This window comes from Callithrix jacchus, chromosome 10 (assembly GCF_049354715.1).
Source record: "Callithrix jacchus isolate 240 chromosome 10, calJac240_pri, whole genome shotgun sequence".
Lineage (NCBI taxonomy): Eukaryota > Metazoa > Chordata > Mammalia > Primates > Cebidae > Callithrix > Callithrix jacchus.
In genome coordinates, this window is record NC_133511.1 from 92,402,357 (window position 1) to 92,420,482 (window position 18,126).

Consider the following 18,126-nt stretch of genomic DNA (forward strand, 5'->3'; position numbering starts at 1 on the left):
TCTCAAATTGTAATCCTCCCCATAATCCCCATGGCTTAAGGGCAGTATCTGGTGGGAGGTGATTGGATCGTGGGAATGGGGGTGGTTTCCCCCATAGTGTTCTCATGATAGTGAGATCTCATGAGATGTGATAGTTTTATAAGGGGCTTTTCTCCCTTCACTCATTTGCTCTTTCTTGCCTGCCACCATGTAAGATATGCCTTTGCTTCTCTCTTGCCTTCTGCCATGAGTGTAAGTTTCCTGAGGGCCCCCAGGCATGCAGAATTATGAGTCAGCAAATATCTTTCCTTGATAAATTACCCAGTCTCTGGTATGTCTTTATAGCAGTGTGAGAATGGACTAACACATACACTGTTGCTGGAAATGTAAATTGATTCAACCATTATGGAAAACAGTATGGTTGTTCCTCAGAAAATTAAAAATAGAACTACCATATGATCCTGAAATCCCACCTCTTGATATATATATCCAGAGGATATAAAACAAGCCTGTCCAAGAGATATTTGCACTCCCATGTTCATTTAAGAAGCTTCTTATATTGGACAGCAGAATTTTGTTTGTCTATTTGTGAGAATTGATTCTTTATGTGCAAGTCTTGAAACTTCACTAACAGATTTAATTTTTGGTTTGTTTGTTATCATTCCATTAGAAACTATGTTTATGTGGCACATTCTTGTCAGCAACTTTTTTTTTTTTTTTTGAGATGGAGTTTCACTGTTGTTACCCAGACTGGAGTGCAGTGGCACAATTTCGGCTCACTGCAACCTCTGCCTCCTGGGTTCAAGCAATTCTCCTGCCTCAGCCTCCTGAGTAGCTGGTACTACAGGCTCGCACCACCGTGCCCAGCTAATTTTTGTATTTTTAGTAGAGACGGGGTTTCACCTTGTTGACCAGGATGGTCTCGATCTCTTGACCTTGTGATCCACCTGCCTCGGCCTCCCAAAGTGCTGGGATTATAGGCGTGAGCCACCATGCCCGGCCAACTTTCTTAAAGCTAATACAGAATTTACCTAATTTATTCCAGTAATTGTCACCAAAGTACAAAGTGTAAAGGAACTATTAATTGTGTATATTTCTGTGATGTCATGAATTATTAAAATATAATTATATAATTTCTTCTGGCATACGTATAACTTCATTTACTGTAAGTTTAAGATGCTGGTCACATATATGACGGCACCCCACATATATACACCCTCCTCTCATACATGGAAAAAAAAACCTGCTATTGTTTTCACTGGACAGTGGGTGTCAGTAATTTGACCTGGAGACTTGGGGGAAGAAAGGAGGAAAGTGGAAAAGAGGCTCCTCTTTTCAGATGCAGGGACACAGTTTAAATTTTATTGTTAAAGGACCTGACAGAGCATCATTTAGGGAGGAGATGCTGCCATTCTGGAAGGGGAGATTTCCCATAAAGGAGTCCACCAGACAGTTGGGCTGCATTTTCTCTCTCTGTGGTTAGCTCTTGTTCTTTTTGGACTGAGTCTCATTTACAGCCCTGTAAGCCCTTTGGGCAAGAAGCAACAAGTTGCAGGCTGCTTTTACATCTTCCTAGGAAAGGGGTGTTAGGTGGAAGGAGGGCAGAGGACTCATTCATCTCTCTCCTGGACCTTAGTTTCCACCTGCAGACTTTCTTTTAATGTAATCTAGACTGTTAAGACCTAGGACCTGAGACCAGTCCAACAAGCCCTCCCTCTGAACTGGGCTCTCTCCAAGCGTATATGTGGCAGTCAGGCTCTGAATCCTGGTATGCTGCCTACTCTGGCCTTTCCCTTTTGTTGCCCTAAGGGCTGTGTGCTGTGAGTCAAATCACTGGGCAACCAGGTACCTTCAAAAAAGCCCCAAGCTCTCTGGAAACTACTGTGTATTCTAGCTGAAACTGCAGGGAAAGGAGGGCATCAGGCTTAGGGAACCAATCCCAGTCCTTCTACCAGTTCCTTATAACTATTCAAACTCCCTTTAAAGAGGCTCATATTGTAATACCCTGTTGACAAGTAGCTACCACTTCACTTCCGCTGGGGTGAGAGCTGGTAGCTCCTCCCTGTTAAATGCACATCTCAATGCCTCTGCCCTAAGTGAGTTGTGCAATAAACAAGTTGTCATACTGAACAGGTGGGAAAGAAGTGAACTGCTTGTTCACTTGCTAATATTGCCACTGCTGGTCCAGAAATAGAAGATAAGACAGGTGAGAACTGCTTTTCCTTCTAACAAGAAAGATTCTAAACTGAAGCAATGCTTTGCATTGAGTCCTGGGGTTTTGTGGTTTTGGGAACCAGCAGTAGTCTTAATATTTTTTCTCAGTAACTCCTTTCCCTCCAGGCCATAAAGGCTCTTTTCTTTAAAACAGCAGCAGCAACAACAACAACAAACAGCACAAAAAACAATGACAAAAAAACCTCCAAGCTCCCTTCAGTAGTTGCTACACCTTCAGATTGAGACATCCGTCCTTATTTGCAAACCTCAGCTGTGTCTGGGGGCAGGGCCACAGTGAAACTGCCAGGAGCAAAAAGGCTTCCAAGAAAAAGTACCACATCAGACTGGAAACTGGGGGCAGATCAATCCTGGGATGTGACAGGCTCTCTCTCCAAAGGACCCACGGACCAAAGCTGACAGTTTCTTTACTTGGTGAGTTTTGTGTGGTTTGATGTGTGAAGCATATCTGAGAACAGGTATGATTGAGCTCAACTTCCTTTTCTCCTATTGGAAGGGTTTGTGAATTGAAGTCTGTGTACTGAGGTGGTAGGGAGCATCCAATTAGAACTCCAGTCACATGTAGTTAACAGCCATGTGGACTGTGCTGGGGATGGTCCATCAGGCATTTGGAATAGGCTTGCTTTTGGAATGCAGTGAATCTGATTGCTTCTTGGCAGCTTCTCTCTCCCAATTATGTTTGGTTTAGTCTGATAGTCAAATTACTTTACAATCCCTAAACTAATCCAGAAAGTATACAGAGGAGACAGAGAGAATGTTATCTAGAAAGAGACTGGGGATGGGCGAAGGAGGGTTCTGGATGAATTTTCAAAATGTCCCCTGAATAATCCACAACTCATCCCAAGAATGGTAACTGCCTATGATACCCTGGCCCTTTGTTAAGCTCAAAAAGCTGACTATAACATGCCTCTTTAAAATACAGACCAATTAAAATCACTGGGCACATTTTCAATTGTTTTGTTCCCTTCGTGAAGCTCAAGAAGGTATATTACAGGTATGGATTTGATTAAAAACGTAAGGTTTCACATAATGAACATATGTTCTAGTTCAAATAATTTAGAAATTTTCCTGAAGTCTAAACCCAGTACTTTGTATGACATCAGAAAACAAAGCCATGATAATTTGAGCTCCAGTCAGAACATGGTGATTCCACTGAAGTGAATCTAAAGTTTCCCTTAGTATAATTTACAAATGAAGTGTTTGCATGAAATTTAATGCTTTAAGCAAGATAGCCAAACTTGTAAACCTACTTTAGAGAATGGACTGGTTTTTCTAATGGCATTGTTTTTGTCGTTATTGCTGTTGTTTTGTTGTTATTTTGTTGTTATTGTTGCTCTGTCATCTAGGCTGGAATGCAGTGTAGCTCACTGTAACCTCGAACCCCTGGGTTCAAATGATCCTCCTGTCTTAACCTCCCAAGTAACTCAGAGTACAGGTATGCACCACCATGCCTGCCTAATTTTTTTTGGTAGATAGGGGGTCTCACTATGTTTCCCAACCAGTCTCAAACTCCTGGCCTCAAACATTCCTTCTGCTCTGGCCTCCCAAAGTTCTGGGATTACAGGCCACTGTACCTGGCCTCTAATTGCTTTATAGAATTCATTATTCACATGAGAATATATTCACAAATTGTTAAGTATCTCAGTCACTTATTAAACCAAGTTTAAAAGTAATAATAATAACCATTTTACAATTTTAAAAAGACTTCAAGTTGAAGGGCTTTGGATAGCAGGTATCTTGAGTAGAATATGTATGTATTCAAGTGATGTTAAAGTGCAGGCAGTACAAATATTGTCTAGTCAACCTCCACCTTACCACGTAAAAATTAATTGATTTTATTCTTTAAAGGTTGAAATATAAAATAACAACAATATAGTTAAGCCTCCATGGTGTAATGTCTACAAAACTTCTTGTCCTCTCTCTAAAGCCGAAATGTCAGATGGTGAGGTTAGCTAACACCCAACAATCTTGAGATTTAGCTACCAATTTTAATAGTACATTTTTTTGTAAATTGAACACATTGCTTAGAAAATTATTCATCCATAAATTTTCCATGATGGGGTGGTATGTCAAAATTCCTATTTCCTTTGCATTCACATCTGTTACTTCCCCTATCCAGGCTCAAGGTCATCTGTATAATGGAAGTGATAGCACTGGTCTTAGAGGGTTTTCTAGAGGATTAAGATAATGTATAGAAAGTATCAGCTGAGTAACTAGAACTTAATTGCCATATAAATGGTTTGACATACACCTTGCACTTAGACATCCATACAATTTGCAAGTTTCTTTTATTTTGATCTTTTTTTAAATCCTACTACATAGAGGCAGGAAGTCAAACATATTAGTGCATACTGCTATATACTAGCAGGTTTGATGGCTTACCCTGAGGAAGAGAAGATAAAAATTAACAGATACAGACATTTACTAACATAGGTCTATGCTGGTCTAGTTTTCCATTTACTAAAAACACTCAAGAAATAACAGGCTTTTATTCTAAGGGATAAGTAATTTAGTAGATGAATCAGCCTTCTCAGTTACACATTAATCTACTACAATTTTAGTTTTATGTATAGTAACTATAAAGTTTCTGCATTCACTTTCTGTGAATTCCCTCTAAAACCTATGATTGAAATTAGTAGTAATTAATGTTTGAAGAATTTTTGCATTCTTTTTTATGAAAACTTGACAAGTGTCACCTCATACATATACACTTGGCTGGCAAATGCAGCTTTCGGGCAATATCTCTCACTAAACAGCAGTGTGAGCTCAGAAAAATCACACCCAGCATCTCTGAGCTTCCATTTTCCCTGCATGTCTCCTGAGGGCCCTGTGACCCAATAAGAGCACAGGCTGTTTCATTCTGTTTCTAAAAGCCCTAGTTCTAAGTTACCTTAATTTCTAAGATCAATGAATAAAATAAATTCCAGAGCTACTTCCTTGATTTTCCAAACAGTGCTGAAGAATCAGGAGACAAATGTGAATTTGTAATATTAAGAAAAAGAAAACAAAGGAGAAAACCCACACCCATCACTAAAGAAGAATAATTTCAAAACAAGCAATCTAGTTGTACCCAACAAAAGCCCCAGACAAACTTCTTTTACTCTGAAGAGAAAAAATATGGTAGGTGAATGAATTAGAAAGGAAAGACACTATACACACACACACACACACACACACACACACACTACACACATGTATTGATATGAAATAAAAGAAACCTATCCCATCAGATAAGAATATGCCAAAAATCCAAGGGCTGTTTTTCAGAACAGGCAAAACTACTCCTTCCCAGCAAAATCAATCTGATATTTCATAAACTAAATTATAAGAATAAAAATCATAATTAAGTGTAAGATAAAAAAAATTATCTTATAGGTGTTCTTTAATTTGTCAAAGAAATCCCACTGACAAAAATTTATCTTATACAGCTGGAATATCTACATTTTTCTTTTCTTCAGAGGAAACAGTAGCTTATCATCTAAGTAAATTGTCATGGTACTTCAGCTGAGCTCAATTCTAACAAGCCAAATTTATTAAATTAAAAAAACAGATTTCAACAAATCATATTATCATACAAACTATAATTTTCAGAAAGCATTTGCTTTTAAATACTGATGATCTGCAATGTTTTATATATTTTTTAAAATTTTCATCACATTTGCCCCAGTAGAGCTTGAAATAATCCAGAAAAAGTTAAAATGGGAATTTATTTTCCCATTTTGCCCTACTTTTGTTTGGATTACCTTTCACATTTATCATAAATCTAAGAAAGGAATTGTGAAGAGAAGGAATGACCCACCAAGTTTGTGAAGACAAGGAATGACCCACCGAGTTTCTACAGAGATACCTAAATAACTTAACATCGGCAACACCCAAGTCTTTCCAGTTCTTCCGCACTCTCCCATGTGCCTTGGGCAGCCTCCAGACACAGACTATCCTGACATTACCTCTCTTGGAACACCTTCCTCAGGATATCCATTTGGCAAAATGGGTTGGAGAGAATGACCTCAGGTTCCCCCAATGACTGGAAATGTGCTTCTTCCTCTCTCGTTCAAACCTAGGTAAATGAAGAAAAAGAAAAAAAAGATGGAAAGCTCAAAACAGCAGTCTGAAATATACTTAATGTTTGTTGGTACAGATGTCTGTAGGAATGATCACTTCAATAGTTGGTGTGACATGGGTACAACACTATCTTTAAGCAGAAAAGCCATGTTCCTCATAATAGAAAATGCACCCTTAGGACTGAGTATTCATTGAGTAGTAGTATTTCATATTTCAAGTTGTATAAAACTTTTTTAGCCAAAAAATGTTCAAACACATTAATTAATATATTTTTAAATGCATTGAGTTTAATATATATATATAATCAGCACACAAAGAGCTTCATAAAAATAAACAGGAATAATTTTTAAATGGTCTTATTCCTACAATAACTTAAGATAAATCATCTGTGTGCTGGTATTTCCAACCTCTTTCTACTTCTGTTTATTTGGGTAATTTTTTCTTTGGCTTGAAATGAGGATTCAATGAGTGATTACATATAAAGAACTTAGTGAATGGCATAAAGAAAGAATTCGATAAATGTAAACTATTACTACTTTTACTACTACTGCTACTTCTACTACTATTACTACTATTGTAATCTTATTGTACATACAATTAAAACTATTAATCTTTATTATTATTCCTGTTTTATTCAGGTAAATTGGCAAATAAACATTGTAAGCATAATTATCAATGCTTATGTATACATTGTGCAATAATTACCACAAACTAATTAATATATTCATAACTTTACATAGTTATCATTGTGTGTTGGAAGGGTGAGAACATCTACTCTGAGCAAATTTTGAGCAAAGAAGACAGTATTACTAACTACAGTCAGTATGTTGTACATTGGATCTCCAGGACTTATTTATCCTGAAGAAGTTCTATCCTTTGACCAACATATCCCCATTTCTCCCACCTCACAGGCCCTGGCACCCCCTGTTCTACTCATCAGTTCAGGATTTTTAGACTCCACATATAAGTGAGATCATATTGCACTTGCCTCTCTGTGCCTTACTTATTTCACTTAGCATAATGCCTTTCAGGTTCATCTCTGCTATCACAAATGACAGAATGTTCCTTCTGTTTTTGAGGCTGAATAATATTCTGGTGCATGTGTGAGTGTGTGAGTGTGTGTGTGTGTGTGTGTGTGTGTGTAGATGGACAGATGATAGATATTGGTTTAGATATGTATAACATTTTTTAATCACTCATCTATCAAGGGACACAAGTTAATTCCATGTTCTGGCTATTCTTAATAATGCTGTAATGAACATGGGAATACAAATACCTCATTGACATACCTCATTTCACTTTCTTTGCCCATATGGCCAGTAATGATACTGCTGGAATGGTAGTTCCATGTATTATTTCGGGGAGAATCTCTATAAAGTTTTCTATAATGGCTGAAATAATTAACATTCCCACTAACAGTGTACAAGGGTTTTCTTTTCTCCATATCCTCACCAATACTTTTGTCTTTTTGATAACAGTCATTCTTACAGGTGTGAGATGATATCTCATGGGGTGGTTTTGGTTTTCATTTACCTGATGATGATTGATAGCATTTTTATATACCTACTGGCCATGTATATGTCTTCTTTAGAGAAATGTCTATTCTATTTCTTTGCTCATTTTTAAAATTTCTTAATTTTTTATTGTTTTAGGGGTAAAACCTATGTTGCCCAGCTTGGCCTCAAACTCCTGAGTTCAAGCAATCCTCCTACTTCAGCCTCTCGAATAGTTGGGATTACAGGCATGCACCATTACACCCAGCTGTACATTTTAAATTGGGTAGTTTGTTTTCTTGCTATTGAGTTGTTCGAATTCCTTATATATTTTGGAGATTAATCCCTTATCAGATGTATTGGCCCTGCTGTGGCTTACAGAAGAGTCAACATGGCTCCATTTGAAAGTGACTTTGGCATATAGAATGATATAGGATGATTGCTTCACTTACTTGATTAAAATAAGTAAAAACATAGATGGCTCTCAGAGGTACAGTTTACAAATATTTTCTCTCATTTTTTAGGATGTTTCCTCACTCTCTTTATTATTTCCTTTGCTGTGCAGGGATTTAATTTGATGCCATCTCATTTGTTTATTTTTGCTTTTGTTGCCTGTTCTTTTGGGTTCACATCCAAAAAAAATCTGTGCCTAATCAAATGTTGGAGTGTTCCCATATGTTTTCTTCTAGTCATTTTAAAGTTTCAGATTTCATATTTAAGTCTGTAATCCATTTTGAGTTGATTTTTATGTACAATGTGAGATGAGGGTCCAATTTTATACTTCTTCTGGATATTTAATAACACACTGCCATTTGTTGAAGAGACCGCTTTTTCCCCATAGAGTGTTCTTGGGATCTTTGTTAAAGATTAATTGACCTTAAATCCATGAATTTATTTCTAGGCTGACTATTCTTTTCCATTAATTTATAGGTATAATTTTATTCCAACACCATGCTGTTTTGATTACTATAGTCTTGTAGGATATTTTGGGATCAGATAATGTGATCCCTCCAACTTTGTTTTTCCTTCTCAAAACTGCTTTGGTCACTCAGAGTTTTTGTGGTTCTATACATATTTTAGAGTGTGTTTTTTTATTTATTTGATAAGTGTCATTGGAGTTTTGATAGCAATTGTACCAAATCTGTAGATGACTTTGGTAGCATGGATATTTTACCAATAATAATTATTCAAATCCAAGAACACAGAGTACTGTTCCATTTATTTGTTTCTCATTGAATTTTTTTTTTTGCCATCATCTTATAGTTTTCAGTGTATAGATATTTTGCTTCCTTGGTTAAATATAATCCTACGTGTTTTTAATCAGCCTTGAAACGGAATTGTTTTATTGATACCTTTTTCAGAATGTTAGTTGTTATTACATAGAAATGCTATGGATATTTATATGTTGGTTTTGTATTCTGTAACTTTACTATATTTATTAGTTCTAAAAGTTTTTTCTGCAGTCTTTAGGATTTTCTGTGTATGAGATCACGTCTTCAGAAAACTAGGACAATTTTACTTCTTCCTTTAAGATTTGGAAGCTTTTTATTTCTTCTTGACTAATTGCTCTGGCTAGGATTCCCAGTACTATGTTATTAGAAGTGGTGAGACTGAATATCTTTGTCTTGTTCCCAATCTTAGAGGAAAAGCTTTCAACTTTTCATTATTGAATATGATATTAGCTGTGGGCTTGACATATGTAGCATTTATTATGTTGAGGTACATTCTTTCTATCCATCTTTGTTGATAATTATTACCATAAAAGGATATTGAATTTTATCAAATGCTGCTTCTGCATCTGTTGAAATGATCACCTAATTTTTATCCTGCATCCTGCTAATGTGTTGTCTTATTTACCAATTTGTGTGTGTACAATCTTTGCATCCCAGAGATAAATCCCACTTGATCATGCTGTATGATCCTTTTAATGTACTGTTGAATTCATTTTGCTAGATTTTATATAAGATTTTGCATCTGTTCACCAGGAATATTGGTCTATAATATCCTATTCTTTCAGTGTTCCAGTCTGGCTTTGGTTTGAGGGCAGTGCTGGCCTCATAAAATGAGTTTGGAAGTATTACCCCTCTCCTTCAATTTTTGGGGAAAGTTTGAGAAGAACTTGTGTTAATTCTTCTTTAATGTTTGGTAGAATTCTCCAGTGAAGCCATCAGGTCCTGGTGTTTCCATGGATGGAAGGATTTTGATTAATGACTTAATCTTCATACTTAATTGTTCTGTTCAGATTTTCTATTCATGATTCAGTCCTGGTAGGTTGTACATTTCTAGTAATGAATTCATTTCTTCTAGATTATTCAATTATTGACATATAACTGTTCATAGTAGTCTCTTATAAGCTTTTAGATTTCTGTGGTATCAGCTGTCATGTTTTCTTTTTCATTTCTGATTTTGAAATGAAAATCAAAACTTTTCTCTCTTTTTTTCTGCAGTTAGCTAATGGTTTGTCAATTCTACCTTTCAAAACAGTTTTAGTTTCATTTTTTCTTGTCTCAATTTCATTTACTTCTGCTCTGATCTTTATTATTTCCTTCCTTCTGCTAACTTAGGGCTTAGTGTATTCCTTTTTTCTAGTTCCTTGAGGTATAAAGTTAGGTTGTTTATTTAAGATTTTTTTTTTATTTCTTATATAGGCATTTATCATAATAAACTTCCCTCTTTGAACTACTTTTACTGCATCTCATACATTTATTATATGCTATTTTTGTCTCAAGATATTTTTAATTTCTCTCTTTTTTTTTCGTGTTCAGGAGTGTGTTACTTAAGTTTCACATATTTGTGAAAACTGAAAATTCACAGGAGTTTTTCAGGTTTTCCCCTGGTATCAGTTTGATGACAAAGTCATTGTCTCTCATAAAATGATATTTCATACAATAGCAAAGAAAATGATAAAACATTTTATGAGGACATAAAGTACAGACAATTTAAAATACGTCCTTGGAACATTGCTTACATGTATCCTCCCATATATGCTTTTACTCCCACAGTTCTCATTTCTTCTAGACTAAATTATTACAAAAGCTCAAAACAATTGTCTGATTCTAGCCCTTTTACCTGTTTTCAGTATACCATACACACACTGCCATCACCTTCATTTTCAAATCTGCTACCTGAAGAAAAAAAAATCCCATTCATAACAGAATGAAGCGCAAACTCCTTAATTTGCTATGCATGGTGCTTCACAATCTGGTATCAACATGCCTTTTAATGTCTCTCAAACACCATTTCCCCTTATAGCCTTTTGTTCCAGCCGAACAACATGTTTTCTACTGCTCAAACACCATACTTTCAGATCCTTGTTTTTTGCTCAGCCTGCACCCTAGATGTGGAGGGACCTTTCACAAATCTTTTTTTGGTTTGGTTTGGTTTGGTTTGAAATGAAGTCTCACTCTGTCGCCATGCTGGAGTGCAGTGCCGCAACCTAGACTCACTACCACCTCTGCCTCCCAGGTTCAAGTGATTCTCCTGCCTCAGCCTCCCGAGTAGCTGGGACTACAAGCGCACACCACCACGCTCGGCTAATTTTTGTATTTTTACAAAATTAAAATGAGACGTGGTTTCACCATGTTGGCCAGGATGGTCTCAATCTCATGATCCACCCGCCTCGGCCTCCCAAAATGCTGGGATTACATGCTTGAACCACCACGCCCAGCCCTCAAATCTTCCTTAAATCCAACCTATCTGTATCCAGATGAGCTGGCAAATAAAGGTTTAAATAAGTAAGAAATTTATTTTTATCATATAAAAAAGAAGTCCAGACATGACCATCTCTTGCTGGTAAAATGTTTCACAGAGTCATGGGGAACCCTGACTTTTTCAGATTTTATACTTCCGCTTCTTGCCTCATGGTTGCAAATTACTGCTTCACCCCCAATACTACATTCACATTACAGAGAGGAAGTGGGGAAAAAAATAGCAAAAACAGCATGTGGCAGCCAAGTCTTATCACCTTTTAAAAATTTTTCCTATGGTGGCACATGCCTGTAGTCCCAGCTACTCGGGAGGCTGAGGCAGGAGAATTGCTTGAACCTGTGAAGTGGAAGTTGCAGTGAGCCAAGATTGTACCACTGCACTCCAGCCTAGTGTCTGGTGACAGAGTGAAACTCTGTAAAAAAAAAAAAAAAAAATTCCTACACAGCAACTTCCAAATATATTTCATTGGTCATAATTATATCATACACGCATCTTAGCCATAAAGAAAGCTGACAAAATATCTGTTTACTAGTCACAATATGTTGTACTAGTGAGGAAGGAAAAGAAGGTGAAACCAATATGCATTCAGCAATGTTGGCCTTATTATTTGTTGATTTTCATAATCATCTTTTCCTTACTGTCTGGAACTTCAAAGTCATCTTCATACCTTCTAGTGCAGCATGCACAGAGAAGATACTTATTATATATTTGAATAAGTTTAACTTTACAAATGACAAGTGGAGAGAGAACCATTTTCTGCACTTCACATAATTGTATTCCATCATAATGAGCATAAACTTAGATAACTTGATCAAGAATAAGCAAACTACTGCCTGGGGGAATATGTGGCCGACATTGTTTTTGTGCACACCATGAACTAAGGATAGTTGATACATATTTATTGGGTTTAAAAAAAATAAAAACAGAAATATGCAGCAGGGACTGTACATAAACTGCAAAGCCTAAAAGATGTGTGATCTGGCATTTTACAGAACATATTTGCCATCCCCTGACATAGATTAAAATGTACTACGTTTCTTTTTTTAGTGTTATTTAAGGATCTAGTTATATTATTCCAGAGTCACTGGAAACATCTTTGTCTTTTGAAACAAGGTATGTGAGAAAACTTGCCAGCTAACACTTTCTCTTGTCAGGGAATTCAAATGCCCTACCTATTCCACAGAGAATCTGATGTTAGGACTTAAATAAAGCTCCTCACTCAGACATATGAGCTAAACTTCCAGGTTTGAAAGTACATTATAATTTTTTATGATTTTTAAGTAATAATGTTCTCCTATAACTATACAAATTTTTAAGAAAGAAAAGATGATAGTGCTGAAGCAGAAATAAGCATGAGAGCCAATTAATTGTATTTCTTCCATGCAATCAATGGATTACTCTATATTTGAAGCTAAAGGGAGAAAGCAATCCTTTTTGTCTTGACTCTGGCTCCATAACTTGATTAAATTATCCAAGCCAATGATTTGAGGAAGCATATGTGAAACCACCTAGAAGTATTTTACTTTAATATTGTGTAAAGTATCTTTTAAGTTATCTTAATGTTGCATAAACTCTTCCTGTAAGCTCAAGAAAGACAGGGAGCAATTTTATCTTACTTGTCACTAAATCCCCCAGTGCCTATTGCAGTGCCTGGAAAGAATTTTATAAGGAGCGTGTGTGTGTGTGTGTGTGTGTGTGTGTGTGTGTGTGCGCGCGCGCGCGCGTGTGCGCATGCATGCATTCCTACCTTCCCTTCATCTCAAGGCAATGAAGTGTTGTTTCCATTGCCGCCTGTCATCTTCTGTTAATGATGAGCAGATCATTATATGGAAGATGTTAAGAAGTTCTACTTCTTGCATATAAATTCTACTTTTACTATGTAAGTTCTACTTCATCCATGTAAGTTTAGAGTACTGGAAAACAATATATGAAGAAAGTAAAGTGTAGAACATTGGCATAGTTTCTGAAGGTCAAATACGCAGTCACTAATGGAATCAGGATTAATACAGGTGCTCAATCATAATACCATCATGTCTCTGTTTCACTAAATTTCCTCTCCTGTAAATAGTCCATGTCCTTAAATTTGCTGGATTTTTTAAAAATAAAAAGTAAGTCATATATTCCCAAGTAATATGAAGGTGTACACAAGTACTCCATAAAGGTTCAGAATAAAATAAAGTAACAAGGCACACTCTATTGATATGGATTAAAATAAAAAATCTCAAAGAACAAACCAAACGAATTTCTTGCAGAACCTAAGGACTTCTATATTTCATTAAGAAAATGTATTGTAAAATTAAAAAAGTAAATGACAGAATAGAAACAGCACAATATTCTGAATTATAGTGTCTTTAAGTAAATAAGTTACATTAATATTCTCTTCATAAAAACAAGTTTATTAATTTAGGATCATAAAAACATTTTATCGAAAGCCATGTGCAGGTGGGCACCAGTTAAAATAGAACAGAGATGATTGTTACACTTCCAATTTGTTTAACATTTTTCTCTCTTAAACATTCCAGAGCCTTGGCTGGGCGCAGTGGCTCATGCCTATAATCCCAACACTTTGGAAGGTCGAGGCAGGTGGATCATGAGGTCAAGAGATCGAGACCATCCTGGTCAACATGGTGAAACCCCATCTCTACTAAAAATACAAAAATTAGCCGGGCATGGTGGTGCATGCCTGTAGTCCCAGCTACTCAGGTGGCCGAGGCAGGAGAATTGCTTGAATCCAGGAGGCGAAGGTTGTGGTTAGCCAAGATCATGCCATTGCACTCCAGCCTGGTTAACAAAAGGGAAAACTCAAAAAAAAAAATTCCAGAGCCGTTACGTAAACATAATTATTAAAATGCATATGTCATTGGTTCTGAACTTATTATCTAAATTTTCTGTGAGAAAAATAAGAAATTCTTTTCATTTGGATCCTGACTCAGCACTTATATCTCATTTTGTTTTTAGTCACTGCATTTCTGTTTACAGTACGTGAAATACTCTCACTAGAACAAAGGTCCCAGCGTTAGAAAGTCAAACCGTAGACTCTGACAGCTGAGTGAATAGCAGAGGCCAGAGTCCACTTGAAGTGTTCATACTCTTAGAGGTCCAGTGTAGATCCTATCTGCTGAGATTCCTGTTAACACTGATTTGTCATAGCAGGGAGCTGACAGAATTTACTCCTAAAGACCAGAAACATGGCTTGTACCATCCAAAAGGCAGAAGTGCTCGACGGGGCTCGTTTGATGCAGATCCTCTGGAATGATGAGGCAGAGTCTCTCTACCCAGCTGTATGGCTGCGAGACAACTGCCCATGCTCTGATTGCTACCTGGATTCTGCAAAAGCACGGAAACTTCTCGTCGAAGCTCTTGATGTGAACATTGGAATTAAAGGCTTGACATTTGACAGAGAAAAGGTAATTATCTCTAAATGATGTCTCCCTGCTTTCTCAAGTTATATAATGGGGTAGTCTACAATCATTTAGATAACTCTTTTTTATTTGATCACACATATATAACCATTTATGGACCCATGTTTATATAGTACTTAGTGCAAATTAAGTATACTCAATAAATGGAAGCTTCAGTAAATGGAAGCTTCAGATATTATTATTACTACTACTATTTTTAATAAAATTCACAGTGTTAGTTGTCACTCTTTCAATGAGTGGCAGCCTTAAAAACACAAACTATGTCTACAATAAAAGCAATGCTTCTGAGTGGCAGTTTATTCATCTGTAAAATAGAAATACAAAAAGAACTTGCTCATAGAAATGTGAAGATTTACTGGGATAATATGGGTTAAAATGTTTAACAGTGCCTGGCATACAGTGAGCACTAAAAAAAAATGTCATTGGCTAATGTCTTTTAGTCAGATTAGTATATAGAGATATTAGGCTTGTTCTGGTATTCCCAAAAGCACAGCTCTCAAAACTACAAACCAGAAGCAGCCACCATTCCATGTTTCTCTCTTCCAGACTTAACTAGGATTCTTATTACTCTCTTGTCCACATCCCAACTTGAGGACTTTACTCTCAGATTTCACTGTTTGCTAGCTAGATAACCTTAGAAATGTTTACTCTTACATTTCTCACCTAAAAAAAAATGAAGTAATAGTAGTACCTTCCTCTTAGAGTTATAAAGATTACATGTGTTATGTCTATAGTATTGGTTATAAACACTCAAAATAGTATTATTTTTCTTATTGTTGTCCTCCTTATCATCATTACTCCTTCCTCCCTCCCTCCATCCCCCCCCCCATTCTTTTTTTCTTTCTGAGATGGAATCTTGCTCTGTCACCCAGGATGGAATGCAGTGGTATGGTGCCTCTGCCTCCCAGGTTCAACTATTCTCCTGCCTCAGCCTCCTGAGTAGCTGGGACTACAGGTGCCCACCACCACATACAGCTAATTTTTGTATTTTTAGTAAAGAGGGGGGTTTTGTCATGTTGGCCAGGATGCTCTCGGTCTCTTGACCTCATGATTTGCTCACCTCAGCCTCCCAAAGTGCTGGGATTACAGGCGTGTTTAGCAGGAATCTTAATTGATAACTAGCTTCAGTTGTCACAGAGAGTTTGGGGATCCCAGGTTTAGAGGATGTAGGTCAAGAACTGTAGATCTATTCATATTCTATTTTTTGAGTGCTATTTAAGGGCCTCGGTCCTCAGATGTATTACTTTGGCTTCCTTGTTTTCCAAAAGCTTAAGCTTAAGCTCTGTCTTAAAAATAAAGGGAAGAATAATTGGATTCTCTGATTATCTTAAAGAGCATTCAGAAACAGAACAATAGTAGAGAACTGAAATAAAATTAATATCGGTGAAATTTGCTTTCTGTGTTATAAGGTGTACATCACATGGCCCGATGAGCATTACAGTGAATTCCAGGCTGATTGGCTGAAGAAAAGATGCTTTTCCAAGCAGGCCAGAGCACAGCTCCAAAGAGAATTGTTTTTGCCAGGTAACTTTGCCAAGGTCTTCAATGTCTTTTTAAACTCTTACAGTAAAGGATTTTATATTAAGAAATTTGCTCACAGAAAATTCAAACCTTTGTGCTTTGATTAAAATAGTATTGTAAATTATGTGACGTGTTTAAAGTTTTACCAACAAAGATCATTTGGGTAGAGATGAAAAAGAGTATAGAGTAATTCTAGACATTCTATAGAGAAGTTAAGGAAATATACCCAGCACACTTGTATATTTGTCATCTAAAGCAAAACCTGGCACAGCACACCACAGACACTCCTCCGTAAGTGCTCACTACAAAGAAGCAGGATGAACTAAAGGCGGACTGGCCATTTATAACAATTTTGTCTAAGGCCAGAACAACACAAATCAACAAAGCAAGAATTCCTAGCCTGGTATTCACAGATGGAATGATGGGCTCAATGTACATGAATGGTATGCACAGCACTGAGTATGCATGTGAGTGTGGGAGAATTTCTCTCTGTGTGTGTATGTACATACACGTGCACACAAAACTACATTTGTCTATGAAGAATTTATGTAGGTTTCAAGGGGATCCATGAACAGAAGAATGTTCAGAAAAACTGCAAAGGATGAATTCAGTGGATAAAGAGGACTTTACTGCTGAGCAAAGAGATAAAATAAATACTTAAAACAGGTGGAAATGTTTTTAAATATAAATTTTAGGAGATACACAGTAATAGAATTCAAGCAGAGGTACTGGTAAGGGGTGAGAGGTGTTTGTAATTCATTCTCTGACTATTTTGAAGATTTATTACATGAAACTATGTGAATCCAAGGTAAACTGAAAAACAGATCTTGCGAGATCTGGTCATTTGAAAGTGCAGAGCACTCTCCCCTCTCTCTCTTGCTCCTGCTTTCCTCATGTGACCTGCTTGCTCCCCCGTCTCCTTCCATCACTATTGTAAGTTCCTGAAGCCTCTCCAGAAATTGAGCAGATGTCAGTACCATGCTTCCTGTACAGCATGCAGAACCATGAGCCAATTTAACTTTTTTTTTTTTTGAGACACAGTCTCACTGTGTCGCCAGGTGCCAGGCTGGAGTGCAGTAGCGCGATCTCTGCTCACTGAAACCTCCGCCTCCCAGGTTCAAGCAATTCTCCTGCCTCAGCCTCCTGAGTAGCTGGGACTACAGGCACACGCCACCACACCCAGCTAATTTTTGTACTTTTTAGTAGAGATGGGGTTTCACCATGGTCTCGATCTCTTGACCTCGTTATCCGCCCGCCTCGGCCTCCCAAAGTGCTGTGAGCCACCACGCCTGGCCAACTTCTTTTCTTTATAAATGACCCAGTCTCAGGTATTTCTTTATAGTGATGCAAAAACAAACTAATACAGAAAATTTGTCCTGAGTAGTGGGGCATTGCTATAAAGATACCTAAAATGTAGAAGTAGCTTTAGAACTGGGTAACGGGCAGATGTTGGAAGAGTTTGGAGAGCTCAGAAGACAGGGTAAGTTTGATGATTAGGGTAAGTTTGGAACTTTGTAGAGACTGGTTAGATTGTTGTGAACAAAATGCTATGGTGATATGGAGAGTGAATGCCAGGGTGATGAGGTATTAGATGGAAATCAGGATCTTCTTGGGAACTGAAGCATAGGTCACGTATGTTACACCTTAGCAAAAGAGCTTGGTTGGATTATGTCCATGCCCTAGGGATATGTGGGAGTCTGAACTTGAGA

General features: G+C 37.1%; 1 protein-coding gene and 1 long non-coding RNA gene across 4 annotated transcripts in view; one reads left to right on the top strand and one right to left on the bottom strand.

The window, feature by feature from the left end:
* Positions 1–2,466: 2,466 nt before the first annotated feature.
* The window catches only part of BBOX1 (gamma-butyrobetaine hydroxylase 1), an 84,622-nt gene continuing 68,962 nt past the window's right edge, over positions 2,467–18,126 (top strand). The window contains exons 1-3 of one of the 3 annotated variants that reach the window (XM_002755125.6): positions 2,467–2,625; positions 14,625–14,881; positions 16,306–16,420. In XM_002755125.6, the coding sequence (XP_002755171.2) occupies positions 14,663–14,881; positions 16,306–16,420 (334 nt within the window). In that variant the 5' untranslated portion in view covers positions 2,467–2,625; positions 14,625–14,662. Of the gene's footprint in view, positions 2,626–14,578; positions 14,882–16,305; positions 16,421–18,126 lie in introns of those variants that run through there. The other 2 variants (XM_009007851.5, XM_078340774.1) reach the window with 2 other exon arrangements.
* Positions 6,143–18,126, bottom strand: part of LOC103796259 (uncharacterized) — a 181,464-nt gene continuing 169,480 nt past the window's right edge. The window contains exon 4 of the long non-coding RNA XR_623966.5: positions 6,143–6,268. This is a non-coding gene — a long non-coding RNA (uncharacterized LOC103796259). The remainder of the gene's footprint in view (positions 6,269–18,126) is intronic.